This window comes from Galeopterus variegatus, unplaced genomic scaffold (assembly GCF_000696425.1).
Source record: "Galeopterus variegatus unplaced genomic scaffold, G_variegatus-3.0.2 Scaffold1072, whole genome shotgun sequence".
In the NCBI taxonomy this organism is placed as follows: domain Eukaryota; kingdom Metazoa; phylum Chordata; class Mammalia; order Dermoptera; family Cynocephalidae; genus Galeopterus; species Galeopterus variegatus.
In genome coordinates, this window is record NW_007727183.1 from 332142 (window position 1) to 355500 (window position 23359).

At 37.9% G+C, this 23359-nt stretch overlaps 1 protein-coding gene across 1 annotated transcript in view; it reads left to right on the top strand.

The window, feature by feature from the left end:
- MAP3K4 (mitogen-activated protein kinase kinase kinase 4) overlaps positions 1–23359 on the top strand; it is an 89087-nt gene that overhangs the window by 24287 nt on the left and 41441 nt on the right. Inside the window, exons 4-5 of the mRNA XM_008574605.1 lie at positions 12653–12895; positions 15609–15755. Of these exons, the coding sequence (XP_008572827.1) occupies positions 12653–12895; positions 15609–15755 (390 nt within the window). The remainder of the gene's footprint in view (positions 1–12652; positions 12896–15608; positions 15756–23359) is intronic.

The window sequence follows — 23359 nt, forward strand, 5'->3', positions numbered from 1 at the left end:
ATGGTTTCCAAACCTGGCTGCACATCAGCATTACCCAGGAAACTTTAAAAAAATATACATACCTATGCTCTTCTTGCAGTAGTGTGAATCAGAACATTCCAGTGCAGGATACAAGCACTGATGTTTTTAACAAACCTCCTACATGCCTCATATGTAGCCAAGCAAGCACGAGTGCAGTTCTTAGTCAGCCCACTGGAAACATTAATTAGGCTACAGTATTCCCTCACCCCCTCTCCCTAAGATCAGTGTTTGCTAATACAGTTATTGTAGTTAACTTGTTGTTTGCTCCAGTCATCACCTGTCTGATAGTAAAGTTACAAGAATTTCTTAATTGAGTGACATGCTAACAAGCACATACTTGCTCATTTGTCTATAGGTTCTTTCTTAAAAGAAACGGATGAGGGAAAACGGGAAGTTGCGCTACATTATTTTTTACTGCAGTGAGCCAACTGTATTAAACCTGATGTAAGATCAGAGGTAGGACAGAAGTCATCAGCTTTCATCTGAGACCTGGATCCCATGATAATAACACAACAACAGTAATATTAAGAATACTAGTAGTTAGCATTAATAGAATACTAGCTATATGCTGGGGAGAGAGGAAGGGTCAGTAAGTGACAGAACCAGGAAGTGAACTCTGAACTCTGGTTATAAAGCTATGTATGCTCTTGACAGTTCCATGCAGCATTTAAAATATTTATTGACTTAGTGGCTAGCATTTAAAAATGGGAAGATTTCACATGAAAATCTGGATTTTTGGTTTACTCTGAAGTATGAGGCCTGTCAACATTGGGCCCACATTCCCACATGGGTAGTTACTGGCTGCTCACTAGCAGCCTAAGTGCTGCAGTTACTACCCCTCATTTATCTTATTTTATTTTTATTCTATTCCATTCCATTCCATTTTATTTTATTGGTTATACATATTCATGGGGTACAAAGCTGACTGTTGCCACTTGTGTCCAAGAGTAATGGCCAGATCAATACTATCAGCATGCCCGATACCACAAATTGCAGTTATTTCCCATCTCCTCCACCCAGTTAATCCCCAATCTCCCCCAACCCTAGGTATCTTCTCTCCCTCTGCAAGTCCAACACACCACTGTGGTCTGTCTTTCCTTCCTTCTTTCTCTCTTAGCTGCCACTTATGAGTGAGGACATGCGGTGTTTTTCCCTCTGTGCCTGACTTATTTCACTCAACATAATTTTCTCCAAGCTCATCCATTTTGCTGCGAATGGCAGAATTTCATTTTTATGGCAGAGTAGTATTCCATGTTGTATATATACCACATTTTCCTCATCCAGTCATCTGTCGATGGGCATTTAGGTTGGTTCTGTATCTTGGCTATTGTAAATAGAGCTGTGATGAACGTGGGAATGCAGGTATCCCTTCGAACTGATGATTTGCTTTTCTTTGGGTATATACCTAGATGTGGGATTGCTGGATCGTATGGTAGATATATCTGTAGTTGTTTGAGAAACCTAAATACTGTTTTCCATAGTGGTTGTACTAATTTACAGTCCCACCAACAGTGTAGGAGCATTGCCTTCTCTCCACATCCTCGCCAGCATATGTTACTTCTGTCTTTTTGATTATAGCCAATGTAACTGGGGTGAGGTGACATCTCAGTGTGGTTTCAATTTGCATTTCCCTTATGGTTAGTGATGTGGAGAATTTTTTTAAGTGCCTCTTGCCATTTGTATGTCTTCCTTAGAAAAATGTCTATTCAGATTTTTCCTCCATTTTTTTAATTGGGTTTTTTTTTTTTTTACTGTGTGATTGCTTGAGTTCCTTATATATTCTGGATATTAATCACTTGTCAGATGTATGGTTTGCAAATATTTTCTCCCACTCTGTAGGTTATCATTGCACTCTGTTCTTTCCTTTACTGTGCAGAAGCTTTTTAGTTTGATATAATCTCATTTGTTTATCTTTTCTTTTGTTGCTTGTGCTTTTGGGCTCTTGTCATAAAGTCTGTACTCAGTCCTAGTTCTTGATGTGTTTCCCTGTATTTTTCCTTACAGTTTCAGGTCTTATACTTAAGTCTTTAATCCATTTTGAGTTGATTTTGTTATATGGTGAGAGGTGCAGGTTTAGTGTCATTCTGCTGCTTATGGTTGTCCAGTTTTCCCAGCACCATTTATTGAAGAGGCAGTCTTTTCCCCAGTGTATGTTTTTGTTGCCTTTGTCAAATATCAATTGGCTGTAAGTTTCTGGGTTGATTTCTGGGTTCTTTATTCTGTTCCACTGGTCTGAGTGTCTGTTTTTATGCCAGTACCATGCTGTTTTGGTTACTATAGCTTTGTAGTATAATATGAATCAGATAGTGTTATGCTTCTGGCTTTATTATTTTTTTTTTACTGAGGATTGCTTTGTCTATTCGGGATCTTTTGTTGTTCCATATGAATGTTAGGATAGTTTTTTCCATTTCTGTGAAGAATGTCGTTGGTATTTTGATGGGAATTGCATTGAATCTGTAGATCGCTTTGGGTAGAAGGACATTTTCACAATGTTAATTCTTCCAATCCAGGAGTATAGAATGTCTTCTCATCTTTTTTGTGTCTTCTTTAATTTCTTTTTGTGGTGGTTTGTAATTCTCATTGTAGAGATGTTTCACCTCCTTGGTTAAATTAATTCCTTGGTATTTACTTTTTTTGGTGACTATTGTAAATGGGCTTACTTTTTGATTTCTCTTCCTCTTAGTATATTATTGGAGAATATAAACACAACTGATTTGGGGGCATTCATTTTGCATCCTGCAGAATTACTGAAATTATTAACTAGCCCTAAGAGTTTTTTGATAGTCTTTAGGTTTTTCTGTATATAGGATCATGTCATCTGTAAATAGAGACAGTTTGACTTTGTCTTTTCCAAACCCATCATTTTTTATTCTGTCACCCATCTGGCCCCTGTAGGGATTTCAGTTTGTGATATGATCCATATTATGGAATCACAGAAACTGACATTCCTGAAGGACAGTGTTAAAGGTTATTTGTCATTTTAAAAAAACGCTTTCTGGGCCGGCCCGGTGGCGCACTGGATAGTGCACCGCTTGGGAAGCGCGGCGGCGCTCCTTGAAGGACAGTGTTAAAGGTTATTTGTCATTTTAAAAAAACGCTTTCTTTTATTTATTTATTGCAGTATATAAAGAATCAGTCCCTGTCTATCCTCTATACCTGCTCAGATTAGTAATCATTTGGTCTACATCTTCTGGAGTTTTCTGTGCTTCTCTAAATATATATTTTTGTTATAATACATGTTATAAAATTCATATTTATTGGTCACTTACAATTCTTCTTTTAATTTTCTTCTTTATTTTGCCCATTTTCTGTAGGGTTATTTGTGTTTTAATTATTGACCTGTTGGAGCTGTTTATTTTTATGGATATTATTCATTTTTATATGATACTATAAATGTTTCTTCTGATTTGTCTTTTAACTTCATGATGCTTTTCACTAGAAATTTAAAGCTTTTGTGTAGTCATGTCTTAGTATTTTTGATTACCTGTTTTGTGTGTACTCCAAGATTATAAAAAAATTCTTGTGTATTTTTTTCTTATTCTTTTTACATAGTTAAACATTTTTTTGTTATGGAAAATATTAAACATATGCAAATACAGACAGAAAAAAACTAGGAACGCCATGAATCTGTATCCCAGCACAGTAGTTATCAACTCATAGCCAGTACCTGCAGCCATTTGAAACCTTCCTCTATCATTCTGAAGAAAACCTCAGGTATTACATGTTTTATCCATTTCAGTATGTTTCTCTGAAAAATGAGGGCCTAGTTTATTTTTTATCTTATTGTGGTAAGAATACTTACCATGAGATCTACCCTCTTAACAGGTTTTTAAGTATATAATACGGTATTGTTGTCTATAGGAGGGCTTGTTTTAAAAATGTAACCACAGTACCGTTATGACACCTAAAAAATAGCAATAATTCCTTGGTATCATCAAATATCACATTAATGGTCATGCTTTTATTGTGTCACAATTGTCATGGTTTTCTTTTTAAAAATATTTTACAGTTTGAATCAGTTTGCAAATAATGTCCATATATTGTAATTGTTCGTTATATTTCTGAAGTCTTTTTTCAATCTGTAGATTTCCCTTCCCAATTTTTTGCCATATGTTGATTGAAGAAATGGGGTTATTTATCCTGTAGCCTCTCTCATGGCCTGAATTTTGATGATTGCACCCCTAATTGTCGTTTAATATGTTTCTGTGTTCTCTGTGAATTGGCTGTAAAATTGGGAGTGGCTTGATCAAATTCTGGATTTCTTGATTGATTGACTGTATTGACACTGTTTAATCAGGACATGTAATGTCTGACTGTCTTTTTATGATGTTAGTGGTAATTCTCTTATTTCTTCTTCATTTATTAGCTTCATTTATTGGATTAATGGATGAGGAAAAGTTTCTGCTTATATTAATATCCAATAAATGAAGCTAATAATGAAGAAGCTAATAAATGAAGAAGTAAGAGAATTTGAATATTCTCACTTTTCAGCCCCTAATGAATTAAAGAATCTGGGCAATGGTTATCTACTACTACTTATGTCACAGAAAGGCAATGGCACCTATCGCCACTGCAGCCGTGCTTACTGCTGTGCTTACTGTCTGATTTTAGAACATTTTCATCACCCTGAAAGTGGCCGTGTAGCCATTAGCTATCACCTCCACAATCCCTCTGCTCACCAACTTTTAATTTTTAAGTATTGGTTTTTATATTATTTTTATAAGAATTATGTGAAATACTTGGTTTTAAAAGACTATCTACAAAATAATGTATTTTCAAAGACATCTAGCTTCTCTGATAGAAATACTTAATCTTTAAAAATTTGTTTTATTCTTCCATTCCTTAATATAAGTTTGTTGGGGGTATGTAATTTTATTTATTTACTTTTAGTATTTAAGATGCTTTATTTTCGCCCCTTAAGGATATCTTTATATTCATATCATTATGTAATATTTAGTCCCTCCTCCTCCCTTTTGTTTTTTATCTATTTGTTCCCAACTTTGAGCTATATTGGAATTATCCTTTTATTCCCGGGTTCTCATTTGATGTAATATTCTCTTACTTCCACTGAAATGCTAAGGTATTTCCTGTGCCTATCCCTTTCTCCCTCGATTTTGATAGTGGTGTATCTTCATTGTCAGATCCTATAGCCATTATTGACAGTACTTTCTCCCCTGTAGCTAACATTTAGTTGTAGTTCTACAAAGGTAGGTGTGTGTGTGTTTAGACCGATACATAGAGATTTATGTAGAGATACAGACATAGTTATTGGATTTTGTTTTAAGGCTCATTTTTAATTCTTACATTTCAGTCTCTTGAGTTATTTTGGTTGTGTGACACTTGTTCACTAGTAGGTTTCTCTTTACAACATTTATACTTGAAAGTCTGTTTGGCAATAAAATCTTTGGCTTCTATTTTCTTTCCTTGAATAAATTTGTTAATCATTGTCTTTTGGCATGAAGCACTTGATGACAGTGTGATTTTTTTGTTTCCACTTGTAGGGGCCTTGGTTTGTCTGTTTGCTGAATATCTAAAAGACTTTTTTTTCTTTAAACTGTAGTAGTTTTACATGGTATTGGTTTTTCCAGTTTGATGTTTTCGAATGCATGGTGTGCACTCAATACATAGTTTCAGGGGTTTTGTATTTTGTTTTTAAATTTCAAGTGAGTTTCTTACAGTTTCATATTTTTTCTGTTTTGCTGATTTGGTTTTCTTTGGGAGCCACTACTGATAAATGAAGTGACAGACGATCTACTTTGCCTCCCTTCTCTGTCACTTCATTTCAGATGTTTTCTTTTTATTTCTTTTTGATTTACAAAATTTTCTTCCTTTTTAACTTCATATTTCTGTGAAGGCATTAACTATTCTGTTTATTTGCTCATATGTTCCTTCTAGTTTATTTTTATTTTTGAAATGATTTAAAATTAAAAAAAATTATTTTCTGAGTCCTATAATTTTGAGTTTTTCTATGTCATTCTTTTATATTTTCTATGATTTTCTTAAATTTCTTTTAACTTCTTTCAAAAATTGGGCTATAGTTCTCATCTGCCTAGTGGACATATCTTTCTGGCATGCTTTTATTGTTTATAGGGTTATCCTGATCCTTTTTCACTCTTATAATAACTCTGTATTAGATCCTACCAGAATCCTTTTCTGTTGCTCATTTTTAAACATGGTATTTGTTTTTACGAACTTTAAGGAGAGAGAGAGTTTAAGAAAGTGGTTAGGGTTACGGCTTTGAGCATTCTCTTCTGAATTGCCAAAAAATATGCTCTTTTATTGTTTGAGGTCTCCCGACTGTTCCTCTTCCCCTTTTCTGGACTTTCCCTTCCCTTTACTTCTGTTGTTCTTTACTGGTCAGTTGGATTTTACTCCAGCAGTTTTTTTTCTTGGTATGGAGCTTTGTCCTCGAAGGGAATATTGGGTGCTAGTTTTAAGAGTTTGTGGGGCCTAAACCACTCCAGCTCCTTCAGACTTTACTGTTTTACTTCTGTTGTTCTTTACTGGTCAGTTGGATTTTACTCCAGCAGTTTTTTTTCTTGGTATGGAGCTTTGTCCTCGAAGGGAATGTTGGGTGCTAGTTTTAAGAGTTTGTGGGGCCTAAACCACTCCAGCTCCTTCAGACTTTACTGCTGATCTCTTGACTTCACTCATGAATTTGTGCCAAAGTCATTCCCAGTTTCACTGAAGTTCTCAAATAGACACAGTGAGCGTTCTATTGAGTACTCAATGAGGATTTTGGAATTTGCCACTTTAGGCTCATCAGACACCCTGTTAATTCCCTCTGCTTCCCCTGCACAAATGTTGATGCTAAATGGGTCTTGGAACTGCTTATTATTTTCCTCTTACCTCTTCGATTTTAGGGTTCATGAAAATACCTTATCATCTAGTTTTATTGTAAATGTGTCTCACAGAGTTTTGGTTTTGCTGTCCTAGTTTGCTCTATTTTTATGGGGGGGGGGCATCAGGGAAATTGAAATCCTCCTGCCACCACTGTCTTCCCAGAATTCTTTTTATTAGTTTGACTTGTATTATATTGCCAATATTGGATCTTTTTTAATTGACCAAAATGGCAGTTTTATATGGTTGAACCTAATGGAAAGCACTATGTTTTAGGTTTTAATATATCTGTGATCTCTTTTTCCAAACATATATGTTCAGCACATATATTTGTACTTAAATTAATACATACTTTGTTCTTCCCATAACAGGCAAGAATTTCTAAAATAGCTGCATATCTAAAAATGATTACTTGTGATAGTGTGAAGATAGGGAATAGTATGAAGTAAGCATGTAATTATTTTTCCTTTAATTTTCTATACCATTCATTGGATAATCGTTATTTTCAACTTCAACTGCTGCCTATCTTTTCTTATACTATGTTATCACAGATAATTGGATATATTTCTCTGCTCTGTTAATCCGTTTATTACTATGCCAATCCTTTCTATTTTAGATAAAGTAGTTTTATTTGTGAAGTTTGGCATCTTGCAGGGCAATTTTCCCCATTTATTCTTTCTTTTGAGAAGTTTCTGGGCGGTTTTTATTTTTGTGCATCACTTTCTTCCACATGAACTTTATTATGGATTTGTCAAATTCACACAAAATGACATTGAGATTATGATTGTAATTACATTGCATTGCCTTAATTTAGGATCTTTAAGATGAAGAGCATGCCTCCAGTGATTAGGAGAGAAACAAGATGGATATAAAGATTTTATTACTTACATGCCCTGGGGAATATAAGATTGGGAAACTGTCAAGGGTGACTGAGCCCAGCTTCTGGTATGAGAAAGTCCAGCTTATATTCAAAGTGGATGCTGAGGCCACATAACATTATCAGAATTCACTACACATTTTTATTAATGTCTTTACATTGAGTCTTCTCCGTTTGCCTGGTTTGATCAGGAATTTAACACCATATTTAGTCCTGTACTAACTGGAATGAAATAACAGATATGCTTTTCCTGTACACACTGCCCCTTTCTTTACTGTCTGGTTTTATTGAAATGATCTGGAAGGTAAGAAGATAAGATCCAGATTTTTTCCTTAAGTATGCTTTATTTTATTTTATTTTATTTTTTTAGGTTAAATATATCATCCTAGAACTTGAATTATAGTCCATAATAAAATTATCATCATGTATCTACCTATATTGGTTGTGCTAAATTCATGGCTTGTCACTTCCTTCAGTAGTTTTCTTCCTCTTTCTTGAGATTTTTTATTTCAATTTAACTTCCATTTGACTATACTCTTCCTTAAGTTTTTTAGAGAAAGTAAATTAATGGTACTTTGAGTTCTTCTGTTCAGATGTGGTATCATCATCTTTCTTTTTTCTTCTGTCTTCTGCTTCTTAACATATTAGTGATGTCTCAGCTGTGCCAAAAGCTCTCCTCCAACTTTTCCTTGTATTTTTTATGGAACTCCTGTTATTCCTTTTTTTTTTTTGTCTTTTTTCGTGACCGGCAACGGGATCGCAACCCTCGGTGTTGCGCCCGCACCTTGCTCAGCCAGTGAGCAGCCGGTCTGTATGTGGGATCCGAACCCTCGGCGGGAGCGCCGCCATGCTCCCAAGCGGCGCACTGTAGCAGTGCGCCACCGGGCTGGCCCAAAACTCCTGTTATTCCGATGTTAGAGCTCCTAGGTCTGACTTCCATGTCTCTTACTTTTTATTCAAAATTTCCATTCCCTTTTCCCTTTGCTCTGGGTTATACTGATAATTTCTGCAGTTAATTTCTAGATTATTACTTCAGTTTTGGCAGTGTTTATACGATTTCATTGTCTTTACTGGATATATCTCAGAAACCTTGGTTTATTTTTTCCAGAGCACTTTAATGAGATCTTACATTAGCGTATATTTGTGGTTCACTCCTGTTTCCCACATTAAATCAGTATCAGTTGAAGCCAACTGTTCTGATCCTTCACCTTGGTCTTCTCTTAAGAAAACTGCAGTTTCCTCTTAGGTGCTGAGTTTTTTAAGGTGTGCTCCTTTCTGCCGGGGCATGTATTGACTGACTTACCAAGCACCACCAACAGGAATTCATTTCTTTGGTGACGGTGTGGCTGAGACTACTGGGTTTCCCAGGCAGTCTGGTAGTAAGGATTGTTCATTGCTCAGTGAGCCTGTAGCAAATGGGTCAGTAGGCTGGGACAGTACAGAATGCCAAAAGAATTCTTTAGAATTTTCTCATAGAATGTTTGCTGAGTTTTATAGAGCTTAAAGTAAACATTTTTTTTTCCTGATGTCATTATAACAGAGGAAGAAGAAAGCATTTATAGTGCCTAAAGCCTTTAAACAGACATGTCTTAACCCTGACCACATTTATCACAAGTAGTCATTTTAAGTAGCCATTTATGTGGCTGTTTTAGAAATTGCTTGTTAAGGAAACCCAAGCGTGTGTTAATTTAAATGCAGAAATATGTGTTTAACATAAAAGGATAAATTTCCTCAGTGCTGATGCAGATTGCTAAGTGGAAACACTCAGCTTGTTCTCCAACTTTATCTTTTAGTGGTTATATGCTAACATTTTATTTGTTTGATGTCAGGTTATATATTAGTATAGATTAAATGTCTATCTTTTAAGAAACTGAGGAAATTTTTTCCTTTCACTTAATGTCGTTGGGAATTTTATACTAAGAAGAACGTATAATCCTTATTTTTATCATTTAGTGTGTCTTGGTTATACCTAATGTATGTGTTACTTTTTAAAAAATCAAAGCATTCACTTTTAAAACTATAGACCTTGTCAACTTATCACTAAATTAATCACTGTTGTCATTAAGGAGTAAAGTAAAAATCTGAGAACTAAGAGCTTATTAACAAGGTTGATCTGGTGAGGTATTTCATTCTTTAGTGTTAGATTGTTAGTACCTGGGGAAGAAGAGACATTGACGCTTTTATAGTAGTACTTACCTGTTAATTTATTCATGAAACATTTGTTCAGCATCTATTACGTGGCAGGTACCAAGCTAAGTGCTGGTTATCTATAGTTAACTTGATCCTATGTGTTCTTTTTTGTGGAGCTGATGGTTTAATGGGGAAAGGAAATAGGTAAAATAACACACATTAAAGCATGATAAATACAACCAAGGAAGCATTTGCAAAGCACAAATATTGAGGTAACAATATTTATTATTAATATTTATTGATGTAAATATTTCTTGAGGAGGGTGGCATCTAAGCTTCTTCCTACTGAAAGTAAGAGTTCACCAGGGACAGAGCATTGTGAGCAGATCATAACCTCTGATAATGAAAGGTATTAATTTGTTCAGAAGCACAGAAACACATTTGTTGAAGTCAGAGAAATGTAATAGGTTTATGGGAAAAGGAGGAGGAGGAGGTGTGGTAGGAGATAAGGATCAAGACCAGACCATTAGGCTAAATAAAAGTGATCGTGACTTAGGGGTGCCAGGGAAGCGTTATGTTTTAAATTAGAGGAAGAAGGAAGACAAGCCTTAGAACAAAATCACTTTGGGGGTTTTTGTGAGGTCAGTGGATTGAACTGTTGGAATCAAGAAAAACAGTTGAAAAGCCGGTATGAATTAAGGTACTTAGGGTATAGAGGAGAAGGTGAATTTGAGGAATGTATAAGAAGTAAAACTGATAAAACTTGTTAAATGTCTGCATGTGTGGCACAAGGAAGACTAGGCACAGGCATTGTTGTAAGAGCCGAACCGTCTGTTGGAAATGTGAGGAACGTGGGTACAGGAGCCATCCTGAAGAAGATGATAGCCATAAGAAATAGTCCAGTCTGCACCTGAGGTTCTTAGCAATTCAGGTTTCAAGTCTTCTCAAAGTTCTAGATTTGGGGTTTACACGAGTCGGACGTTTAAGTATGGTTGCCTGCATGGCTCTGAAGCAACTAACGGTCCATTAGTAAAGACAATCATGTTTACAGTAGTAACATTACAAATGTTAGATGGGGTGTGCTTCTAAAAGCACTTTTTCCATATGCATGTTCTATTTAATCTTTAAAAGAGGTGGATGCTGGCTCCGTTTTTAAAATGAAGAAACCAAGCCTGAGAGACTACTCAGTGCTTCCCGAATCACATAGCTAATTTAGTGACTTGAAACCAGACTTTCTGATTTTTGGACCTTGATTTTTTTCTCATTAAGGCACATTATCTCTGTAATGGGTCAAAATGAACTTAGAGTTTAGAGTGTTTTAGTTGGCATTCTGTGCGGGCAAAGAAGAAAGTGATTGGAAAGGTATCATGAGGTGAGCCTTGACAACTAAGGATTTTGAAATGGGAAAATGAAGAGAGGAGCATTTCCAGGTGAGGAAGCAGCAGGGCAAAGGTGAAGCTGCAGGAATAGTGAAGACACATTTGTGTGAGGGTTGACCAAGTCCTGCGTGGCTGAGCTTGCTATGTGGAGGACGGGAGGGTGGGGGCTAGACTGGGGAGGATCTTACATATCAGGCTAAGTTTTTTGGGCCATATTTGGAGATGGGCAGGTGGGGGACCTTGAATGGGTCATATGAGGGTGTCGTTCATGAATTCACACAACAAACATTTACTGACTGCCATAATAAATGCCAGGCATTAGGGAAGTCATTGGTAGTACAGTGGTAAGAAAGTTAAAGTCCTTGCCCTCAGTAAGTTCTTAGTGTCCAAGGCTTGGCTGGAATGAGTGAGGGCAGTGGTACAATGTAAGTTCTGGAAGGAAGGCAGAGATAGACTGCGTGCGCCCTTGAAGGCCAAGGTTGAATCCTGTGGGGTGTCCTGAGAATGTCTGAATTAGGTTTTCAAACAGTCACTCTGGTTACTGTGTAGAGAACAAAATAAAAGTCAAGATGTGAACAGAGAGAGACCAGTTAAGAGCCTACTAAATGATAGGGAGGACAGATATGAAGGACATCATGAGGGCACAGTAGCTGTAGTTGATGACAATAAAAGCTGAAGAAAACTTGAGGTTTTCAAATTTTTATGGCCTCTGCTTTCTCAATAAAAGGAGGAAAAGGCAAGGTTTCTTTGAAAGTGATTGATTGGTCAGGTTGATATTGCCAAAAGGTTTAAGAACAGTGGAAAAACTCCAGATTCTTTATTTTATGGGGAAAAGTATAAGAAGTTTGAGGGGGACAATTATAAGAATGGGGGACCAACACTAAGCACCAAATAACATATAATTGGGTGGTACCAGCCAGGTTGATCTTTCGAATATTTTTCTCCATCAGCATCGTTCATTATAGCTCAGGAGAACAAATGGACAGAGTTGGTCGAACCCACTAGTTAAGTAAATGGATGCTTAGGTAGAGCTGTTACCTGATTTTGTAATTTTTCCTCAAATTTAATAATACTCTGGTTTTCTCATTCTCCATTACTGCACATAATCTTAAAAATAGAGTATTCTGATCATTGTAAGTATGATGCAAAAATGTTAAAGATGAACTTGGTTTTCTTCTATTATACTTTTTTGATAAAAGTATTACAATTTGGTTTAGTTATTGTTATGGTTTTCTAATATTCATAGATCTTTTTTGGGTCTCTGTTGAATAAGATTCTTTGCCCTGAAAAATTAGAATTTTTGTAGATCTGTCAGCAAATTATAAAGAATAGTAGTAGTTTATAACAACAACCTTAGGACATTGACCTGTATACTCTTTTAATCTTCGTTGAACTTTTGTTGTAGTTTTCTGAATTTGCAGATCCCATGTGGGGTTCAGATTATGTGCAGTTGTCAAAGACACCACCTTCCTCTGAGCAGAAATGCAGCACTGTGTCATGGGAAGAGCTGAAGGCCATGGATTTACCCTCATTCGAACCTGCCTTCTTAGTCCTCTGTCGAGTCCTTCTGAATGTTATACATGAGTGTCTGAAATTAAGATTGGAGCAGAGACCTGCTGGAGAACCATCTCTCTTGAGTATTAAGCAGGTTTGTTTCAAAGACTGTTTAAAGTATTTAGCAATTATATCATTCTGCAGGCCTATGATTTTCATTGTGAGGTTTTTTTTTTTCCTATTTGTTATGGATAGTAAAAAATGGATATATGTTATTGTTTTTAAGCTGTTCTTTTTAGGGTAATTTAAAATGTGTTTCACATGCAGCCATCAAAGATAAGATTATGTTTCAACTTTTTTGCCATCCACTTCCTTATTCTAAAAGGATATTAAAATATGTGATGATATGACCCTCTATATCCTTTATATCAGTTTTTGAAGACTGGAAGCTTAAAATTCATTCATAAGGGATAGAGTGTAAGTTCCTTTCTTTTTTTGTTCTATTTAAGGTACATGTAATAAACAGATAAATGTCTTGAGGGGAAATGTTTGGACTTTTTGTGTGCTTAAGCAGCTGTGTGTTTTACACAGTAATGACAACTTCTAGTTTCTTAGTTGTTGATAGTTTTGATGGGATCTTATAGAGGGCATGATATTTCAGGGGCAGCAGAGGAATGGCTGGAAGCAGTCGCATCTAGCAGAGTGAGTGCTGAAGAGTGTTTGTATTTATGTTTTGTTATCTTAACATATTGACAGTCACTCTATAAAATAAAAATTTTCAGATGTTGTCCAAAAAAGAAAGGTTGTTGTGTTTTTTGTGGACATACATATTCATCTGCTAGGGATTGAAGGGCTGGGAGCTACTTGGGTCATGAAAGATAGGATGAAGCATGGGTGAGCAGTACAGATAGAGGAAAGACAGGTGCATTCACCTGTCATACAGTAGGTACAGAATAGAACTTGTGTTAGTGTATTCGTTTAGCGAGGTGTAGAATAGGGGGCAGTTGGAAATGGGCCCCTCTGCATCTCATTTTCATCACTTCCGTTTGCATCCAGCACTGACCGGAGCTCTGTTTCCTTGTTAACCCTGCATGCTTCTCACCACCTTGTTTCCGGTTATTGTATTGCTGCTCAATTGGGCCATGCTTTTAACTTGTCCTCCATATTGCAGCTGTTATCTGAGACATTTTGGTAAAATACTTTTTAACTCTCTTCCTCACAAAACACATACTTCAGAAATATAACCTGATAAAACAAGGTGGAGTTTACGTTTTGCTGATGGGGATGTTATATGGATTAAATAGTAATTTATGTTAAAACACTTTGAAAAATAGAAAACAATACTTAGATTAATGTACCATTGCTAGAGTAAAAAGATAATAGAAATTTTGGTTTAAATGATTCAAAGATTAGTTATAAGCACATAAATGACATCTTTAATATAGAAATTTGTCATATAATCTGAGCAGAACACTTCTTCATAGATTTAACTATAGTCATAGATCTCTCTTATCATGTATAATTATCATTAAAACATTTATGGGAGTGACTTCTGTCTATAAAAGCAGTTCATGTTTATTTTAGAAATTTTAAAAGTATAGAAAATGACAAAAATAAGAATTCCTATTGTCTTGCCACTCAGAGATAACCACCTTAACATTTTGGTATATTTCCATACATTTCTTTTTCCTGCACATAACATACCTCCTACAATTAAGTCTGTGTGTGTTATTTTTCCCCCCTTTCTTTAAATATTTTTCAGAGACAAGAATTTAAATGCCTGCGCTAGTGCTCTACTGTACATCGTAATTTATTCAGTTAATTCCCATTGTTTTAAGTAATATTGTGATTTTAAAAGTTAATGGAAGGATTCATATTATCTTTTAATTCTGTTTTTCCACAAACTTTTTGAAGTACCCTTGTATATTTATATAGAAGTCTTCGCCTACATCTCAATTTCTTGAGTATAAAAAATAACAGTAAATAGGTGAGTCATACATATTTAGATTTTAGAAAGTTTGTACCAGTTTACTTTCCCATTAGCAGCTCTGGAGTCTCTTCTGTGTGTTGAGTAACATATGTGAAAACGAGGACGACTTCGTGATCTTGTACCACAGTCCCTGTTAATTATATTTGAGGGCATTGTGTCCAGCCTGTCAGCAGTGAGCAAAGGGCTCTGCACGTCTTCTCATTTCAACTTTCTTCCCACCTTTATAGTGTTACCTTCTGGACCTGTTTATTGTGATTTTGCCAATATTTTTGTTCTGTTTTGTTTTTTCCCTTGACTTCCATCTAATTCATCAGATTAGTCTTGTTGTTTGACTTTTTTGGGTGTGATAATTAGAATTTTTTGATGGTAGTCTAGGCCACAAATCACAGTAGGTAAACTGTGCTAAATTATTGCAAAGGTCACCATGCTTGTGGTATGTAAGTATATTTGAATCTTCGTTATGGTTTTGGTTAAAATTTACCAATTTCAGTAGGAGAATTTTCTCTCATATCTCTTGTCTAAAATGTAAATCAGTAGAAAAATTGATCTTACGCTGTGGAATTTTTTTCTTTATAAATTTATTTGTAGGAGAATATATTTTAGCAAAACAGTTGTTGCCTATATGATATTTTCTTTGTGTATCCATGCTGTAATACTTAATTCTTTTATTTTTACCATTTTGTTCTTATCCAATTGAGACTACTAAGATATTTATATAAAATAAACTGATCAAGAATCCGGAAACTGTTTTAGATCTTTCATAGGCAAGTTTCCCTCTTTCTTAGTATTTTGCGGATTTAAGTGGGAATGTGTGAAAACTGACCAGTAATCTGGTCAGGATGGGTGACTGATAGAGCCTGTATCTGTCCTTTTGCAGCTGGTGAGAGAGTGTAAAGAGGTCCTGAAGGGCGGCCTTTTGATGAAACAGTACTACCAGTACATGCTGCAGGAGGTTCTTGATGACCTGGAGAAGCCCGACTGCAACATTGATGCTTTTGAAGAGGACCTGCATAAAATGTTGATGGTCAGGAACAGTGGGGAAGAATTCTTTATACTATATGTTGGGTGTCTGTGTGTGTGTGTGTGTGCACAATCTTTTCATCTAGCATTAGATTACATTTGTTTCTTCTAAATCCACGATTTTTTAGCTTCATTGGTTTTGAAGTTGGAATTTTTGGACAAATGTAAGGTAGTACATTATTTAATTGTAGGATAGTTTATCTTATAGCAGAATGGCCCAGGAATAGAATCCAAATCTGGTCCTGTTTTATTGAACCGTATATCATCAGCCACTTATGTGGGATGTGCTAGGAACCTTGCATGGGTCTAGGAATAGTGGGGAATACCAAGAACGTCATTGTCTGGTGGGGGGTGGGACATGGTAGATACTTCCACCTCTGAGTGCTAGGGTAGAATATATCATCAGCCACTTATGTGGGATGTGCTAGGAACCTTGCATGGGTCTAGGAATAGTGGGGAATACCAAGAGCGTCATTGTCTGGTGGGGGGTGGGACATGGTAGATACTTCCACCTCTGAGTGCTAGGGTAGAAGTATGCTGAGCTGGACACCTACTGCCTGACTGAGCCTGGGACATCCAGGAGGTGCTTATCATGAGGAGGCTGATTCTTAAGGGTGAGTCAAGGGTTGGGCAAGGAACCTGGCACATTCATGGACTTGGTACAAACTAGTTTAATTTGGCAGGAGTTGACCTATTTTATTTTTTCCCCAAAAGAGACCCCCTGTCTGCTCACATGTGTTATACTTGCCCTGTGCTTTCTGACCTCTATACTATTGTTCATATTGTTATTTCCTGCTAGAAACGCTCCTTCTCCTTATCTGCCCATGTAAGACTTACTGTCAGGTTTTATTTTGCTCTAGAAAGCTTTATCTGGAAGTTTTAACCTTTAGCCTATATTTATGTATACCTTCTTTGAACTCTTTTATCAGTTATCATTAGAACTACACTATGTAACATTTAAACAGAGATTGTGTTCTCAGGTCTCTCTAATTAGACCAAAGCTAAATGGTCCAGGGGCTATAACTTGAAATTCCTTTGTCTTCATAATGTCTGATAGAGTGTTAATGTACAGTAAGTACATGCTGGATTCATTACGGTATACACAGAGATGATTATATAATGTGGCAGGTTGATGAATTAACAGAAAACTATGCTCATAGGTACATTGTTTTGGGATACTTTCATTCTTGCTTTAAATCTCACTGTGTCCTGCCTCGGGATGGCTGCAACACCTTCAGATACCACCCCCACTTTCTAGGATGGGAGAAAAGAAGGAAAGTCCAAATCTTCTTATGAGAACAGTAGGAGCTCTCCTGGAGCCCTACCCAGCAGATTTCTCCTGCATCTCATTGACCAGACCTGTTGCATGGCCTCATTACTGTCACAGAGTCTATAGTAGAAGTAGAGATGGAAGAACATGGCTGGGAATGGGATTTAATAATATCTTGGTATATTTTGAGAAATAATTTTAATGAGTTTGAAATTGTTTTCTAATTGGGGAGGATACATGAAAGACCAGAGTGTATAAAATGGCCGCATTTTTAAATACTATATATTTCTTATGTCAGAATAGTCTTCATCATTGACAAGTTATGGTAAGAAGCAACAAGCAACTTATTTTTTCTCTCTCTCTTTCTGTGGATGATTAAACCAGAAGTATGAAAAGACAAAATGTGCTTTACTTTCCAAACTGTCTTTGGTGGCCTTCCAAAAGCACGTCTAATGCCTTTTATCATATAATTGTGAAAAAGCGGGTAAGAAGGATCAGGCAGGTGAACTGTGCCCTTGGTGTACCTGTGAGGTAGTGGAAGCCAAGGTTAAGTGAATTACCAACATTCGCAGCTAGCTAGTCTTAGAAATGTTTCGACAATTTAGTTTTGGCTTTGCTATCAGTTACCTGCATGAGGCATAATCTCTAATTTCACAGATGAAGAAACTAGCAATTACCAGTGGATTTAAAATTGTCCCCTTTAGTGTAGTGGAAAGATCAGCACAAGGACATGTTTTGAGGACTGGGGGGAGCCCAAGGAAAATCAGTGTTTCTGTTAGGAGGGAAGGAGAGAATGGCTGTGGGACAGGCAGTCAGGTGATGTTTACCACAAAACCCTTCTCCTGAAATGCACCCAAAACAGCAAAGAAAAACATTCCATGTTCAGTAAAGGAGGAATGGGCCACAGTGTCTGTCTTCTCCCCCCCCCCCAAAATAAAAAGACTGTTTCAATTATTTGCTTGAAATGTTGACTAAAATGAGGGTGGACACCAACTGTAAATACTTCCCACTTTAGGGCTATAGGGCCCGTCAGTGATTAATTAGAGCGGTGATATCTAGGGTTACGAATAGCCATGAGAGAAGCAGGGGGTGTCCTAGCGGAGGCCCCGTTGTTGACTGAAGATCTGCAGGGCAGAAGCAGCATCAGGAGAGACACGTCCTGTCTGCAGCCTGGCCTGCTGGCTGAGGAAGGCCGCCTCACGAGAGCTCCGTCAGGGTAGGGGAAGCAGCGATTAGCAAGGTAGGATGGAGAAAGTCTGAGACTTAGGGGGCTTGACTCTGTGTTACGTCATCTACTGTACTCAGAAAACAGACGCTTACGTGCAGGTCGGAGGAACTAAGCTGGTGAGCATTTGAGGCACCAAACCTAAATTGAAGCTGTGAGCGATCTCAGTCGTTTCGCTGCTCCCTGGCCTCAGAAATAACACGATAAACATAATATATGATTTAGGAATATGTGATAGACTCAAGGAAACCACATAAAAAGAACTTAAAAGAAATGAAAATATGAGAACGATGGATAAGAAGTAACAGTTGAAGAAGACAGAGGCAAGCTCACGTGGGCACAGTTAGTGTTTCTGCAAAAGAATAAACAGCAGAGGAGCAGAGAAGATGTGGTTTTTTATTCCACAGGTTGGTTATTGGGTATCTGTTGTGTCCCAGGCAGGCATCATGTGGGTACTGAGATTCAGTGAGGAGCATAAACTGCCTCTTGGAGTTTAAGAATGATGGGGAAATGGTTATTATATAATCATAGTAACATAAAATTGCAACTGCAAAAAATGCCACAAAGGGGAGGCACAGATCTTTTATGGACTTGAGCAGCAAGATTTGAGTTCCTGTGGAGGTTAGAGAAGGAGGGTTCTCTAAGGAAGGGGCACTGGAGTTTATCTGAAGGTTGATACACACACATGCGTGCACACACGATATATATCTATATTTATTATAACCCACTTTATGCAAAAAATCAAAAACTTACACAAAACAATGCTATATAGTTTTGTAATATTAAATTGCTTTATAAAGCATATAGACTAGAGGGAAGCATACTAAATTTGGCATAATTGTTGCCTCTGGGGAAGGAAAGAGAGAGAAGTAAAGACGGAAACAATAGAGAAATTAACTTTCTGGTATCTTATGTCTTATTGAAAAAAACATCCAAAGCAAATATGAAAAAAAATTGACATTTGTTCTTTCCGGGTTATATTTATTAGAATATTTTTCAGCTTCTTTCTAGAAAAAAGAGAGAGATTGAAAGAAACACTTTGGTGACAGAGGCAGCAAATGCAGTCTCTGTGTTGGGGGAAGGGGATTAGGGAGAAATTGGTTAATGTACGCAAAGGATGAATATGTTCTGTAATGACAAATATCCCAATTATCCTGATTTGATCATCATGTATTGTGCACTGATAGTCAACTCTGTACCCCACAAATAAGTATAATCAATTATGATTCAAAAAAAATAAGTAAAAGATAATCACAGACACACACAAATACAATGAAGTTTCCAAAGAAACATTGTGAAGGGATGATTCTGGCTGCAGTTTGCAGAACAGGCTGGAGGGATCCAAAACACATGTGAGAGCAGTTTGAGGCTATTCCAGCAGCGCATATGTTAGTCCTTGGATGAGAGTGGTAGAACATATATTTAGACAGAAGTGTAAGGACTCAAAAGAAATTTAGAAAGTGAAATTGGGAGGACTCTGGGATCAATTGAATATGGGAGAGGTATTGAGAGTGACTACTGGGTGTCCAGCTTGTACAGCTGGGTGAATAGAGAAGATTATGGGTCCAGCGAGGGGTTTTTCAGTTGGTCTGAGCCCATTCGAAAGCTGTTGGGATTGACTTTGTTAAGGAAAGAGATGAGAAAAGGATCAGTCGATAGTGTGAGTTTCCTCAGAAGTCAGGGGAAGATGGGTCTCCAAACACAGGTGTAAGGATTGGGAGGAATAGTAGCTCCTCTTCTGTAAAGAAGGGAAGGAAGACAGCATGTAACAGTGGTGTAGGTTTGCATTTTTGGTGTCAGGAGGATGAGAGATTTTATATCTAATGACTTCTACTTTTTTATGTGAAGAAAGGTGAGATCATCTGCTGAGAATAGGTGGGGGTGGGTACTGGTGGTTGAGGAAAATGGAGAAGTTTCAAAATAATAGTTGTAGAGAGGAAGAAAAGGCTAGAGATAAAAGCATGATTACCAGAAATGCTTTACACCCTGTGGTTGGGGATTAGGATTGTGTAGAGCAGTGATTCCTCCCATCAGCTGACTTTCTGGTGGCCCCCAGCTTCCTGAGTGCGGGCATGCAGAATGCAGTCATTGGGCTTATGCTAGCTTTGGGCTCTGGACAGACAGGTGACATGAAAAGGCAGTAAGGGGTGGCAGGGTGTAAGATGGTGACAGGGGACTTCAGCATGCTGGCAAGAGTGCTGTTGGAAGGATAAGGCCATGGGAAATAAACCAAAAACGGAGGAAAGTGAACAAAGGAAGGGGGTTGTGAGTTGGAGAGAGATGCAGAATCAGTGAACTAGAGATGCAGATGAAATTCAGAGAACAGTTGTAGTTGTAGTGGCTGAACAAATAACCAGAAGGAAGAGAAGAGGCTTTAGCATCATGGGAAATAAACCAAAAACGGAGGAAAGTGAACAAAGGAAGGGGGTTGTGAGTTGGAGAGAGATGCAGAATCAGTGAACTAGAGATGCAGATGAAATTCAGAGAACAGTTGTAGTTGTAGTGGCTGAACAAATAACCAGAAGGAAGAGAAGAGGCTTTAGCATCAGTGGATGTTGGTACCTGTGAGTGTGTGTGGATGGTTCTGATGGGAGGCAGGGCTTCCGCTGGGCTAGGTGTGCACTGTGCAGGCACCCACCATGGGCCATGCAAGGTGAGCTGCAAATGTGGGGAGCCACTTCATTTCAGTGGATTTCCTGCTCAGCAGATCTGCCTGCGCACCTGGGGGTGGGGAGTGAGTGCTGACTGAGTTTAGATGTAGGTCTCAAAAAGACTGTGGGAATCTCCTGAGGCGGGGATTGCTGGTGTTTGTGGTGGTGGTGGGAATAGCTGGAGTCTTTTCCAGCTTACCTTCTCTCTGTCTCATTCTGGACTGGCTGGTCCCTGTGGCAGAGCTAAGGCTGGATGCCCTATTCTATTCTCTGTGGTGCTGTTCCCTTCTTCCATGGTTCACAGGAATTGCTTCACTCTCCTGGTTTCCTTGGTTTCCAGTCAGAATATATTTGTCTGTTGTTTTGGTCTCTTTTTATGGGGAAGAGACTAACCTCTAGTGCCAGACCTCTCTAGTCAGCCATTTTGCTGAAACTCTGGTTGAATTATTTCTTTTTCAATTCTTTAACCAATGTTTTTAAGCACAAATTAGATGTCAGATATTGTTCTAGGCATTTGGATTAAATCGGCATATGGATATTGCCCAGGCCTTCATTTGGGGCCTGCTTTATACTGCTTTTATATGTTAAAGTCTATGTTGTTCAAGAATCTGTGCCTTTCTAGATCTTGATTTTTGTTTTATTTTGTTGAAGAATTTTTCTGAAATAAAATGGATGTGCNACAGTTGTAGTTGTAGTGGCTGAACAAATAACCAGAAGGAAGAGAAGAGGCTTTAGCATCAGGGTGTTTGGATTGGTGATTTGGGGGTTGGAGCAGTTCTGGTATGGGGCCCTGTCGGAAGTAGAGAAAGAGTCATTGGAAATGGAGCCATCAGGGAGCTGACTCAAAATGGTGTTTGGTGGTCCGTCCACATGATGTTGACACTCAGCATTATGGCTGAGCCTGAGAAGGAGGGAAGACTGTCAGTCAGAGGCCAGAGCCTGGCAAATGAGGCCTAAAGCCTGATGGGTAATTGGAGTCACTAGATGAGTGTGAAGAGGAGGGTCGATGGTGTGGCTGATGACATAAATCTTAGAGGGGCAATGTCTTTTGTTTTTCTTTCTAAATACAAATGTGTAAGTGTAGTGGTTTGAAGTGGCAGTGAGGAGCAAGAGGATGCCGACTCTGTGCAGCCCTCGAGCCTATGGTAGGACAGGCACCCCTGGAGAGGGCGATGGAGGAGGAGAGCTGTCCGTGGAGAGAACCGGCTCTCAGGGCGGCCAAGGAGGTGAGGAGCGCTCCGTGGCGAAAGGGCGGTCTGGGCCTGGTGTGTAAGAGACTCGTTTCATGTGGATATGGTCGTGGTGGGGGCTGCACACTCACAGGTCTAGCACCCTGCAAGCCTGGAGGGCAGAGGACCCAGAGCGTTCAAAGATACAGCAGAAGAAAGTTTTTTTTGAAATAAAGAAAAGACTTGAAGTTTGCCTACTGACAATTACTGGATCTCAGGAAAAAAATCATTCCAAACAGTGAACTCTAAGATGTAGCCTGGTGAAAAAACTGAAATCCAAGGGTAGAGAAAGAGTCCTATGAACATCTAAATGTAGAAAACAAGTCACTGTCAGGAGGTGGGGAGGGTGGTGGCAGTTGGGCGATCAGAATGGCATCTCGTGCCTTCATGCTAACAGTACACTCGGCGTTAGAAGGTTGTGAAGTAGGATCTTAAAAGTTCTGAGTGAGAGAATGTGCCACACAAATATTCTCTACCCAGTTAAGTTATCCTTTAAGTAAGAGAGTCCGTAGTCAGTGATGTTCTGTGATATATGCATTGTGAGCCTATCTCAAGAAAAGCTGCTTGATAGTAAAACCCTACTAACCACCAGGTAAATCAAAATAAGAATTTAGGAATGGGAGTGCTATTATAATAGAGCTTATGATGGGCATAAACTCCATTTCAGAACAACTGGATATTTTGGTTATAGATCATAATTTATATGTCATAAACCTTGAAAAAGTTCTGTCACAAAAATCTGGATGTCAGGAAGGGATGGTGGGAAGAAGTGGCCTCGCCTCCTTCCCTCGGCACACAAGATACTGTCTGAAGCTAATGTAAATAACTAGGACAGTAGAAGTCCTAACCTCTTAAAGGAATAATGTTCACAGTATAGTCATAATGAAAAGTTCTGGGTGTTATTGGTTTGGGGTTTTTTTGTTGTTGTTGTTGTTTTTTACTTTATTATACTTTTCTACACATTGTGCACAGTTTAGTTATTTTCTTAGGAATTAGAAGGGGTTGTGAATAATGTGTTAAATTGCTGGGGAATTGAATTATGTACTTTTTAAAAGAATCTTCATTACACATCAGCTGATGATAGTGAAGAATCTTGCATCTCTGCGCATAGCGTGCTTTTAACTCTCTCCTCTCTCTTTCTCTTCTGATGTCTAGCTTTTGTGTTAACAGAGGTGAAAGTTGTGAGTTGCCGAGTTCTCTCAAATATCTCCCTTTCCTTTTTTTGTATTTTAA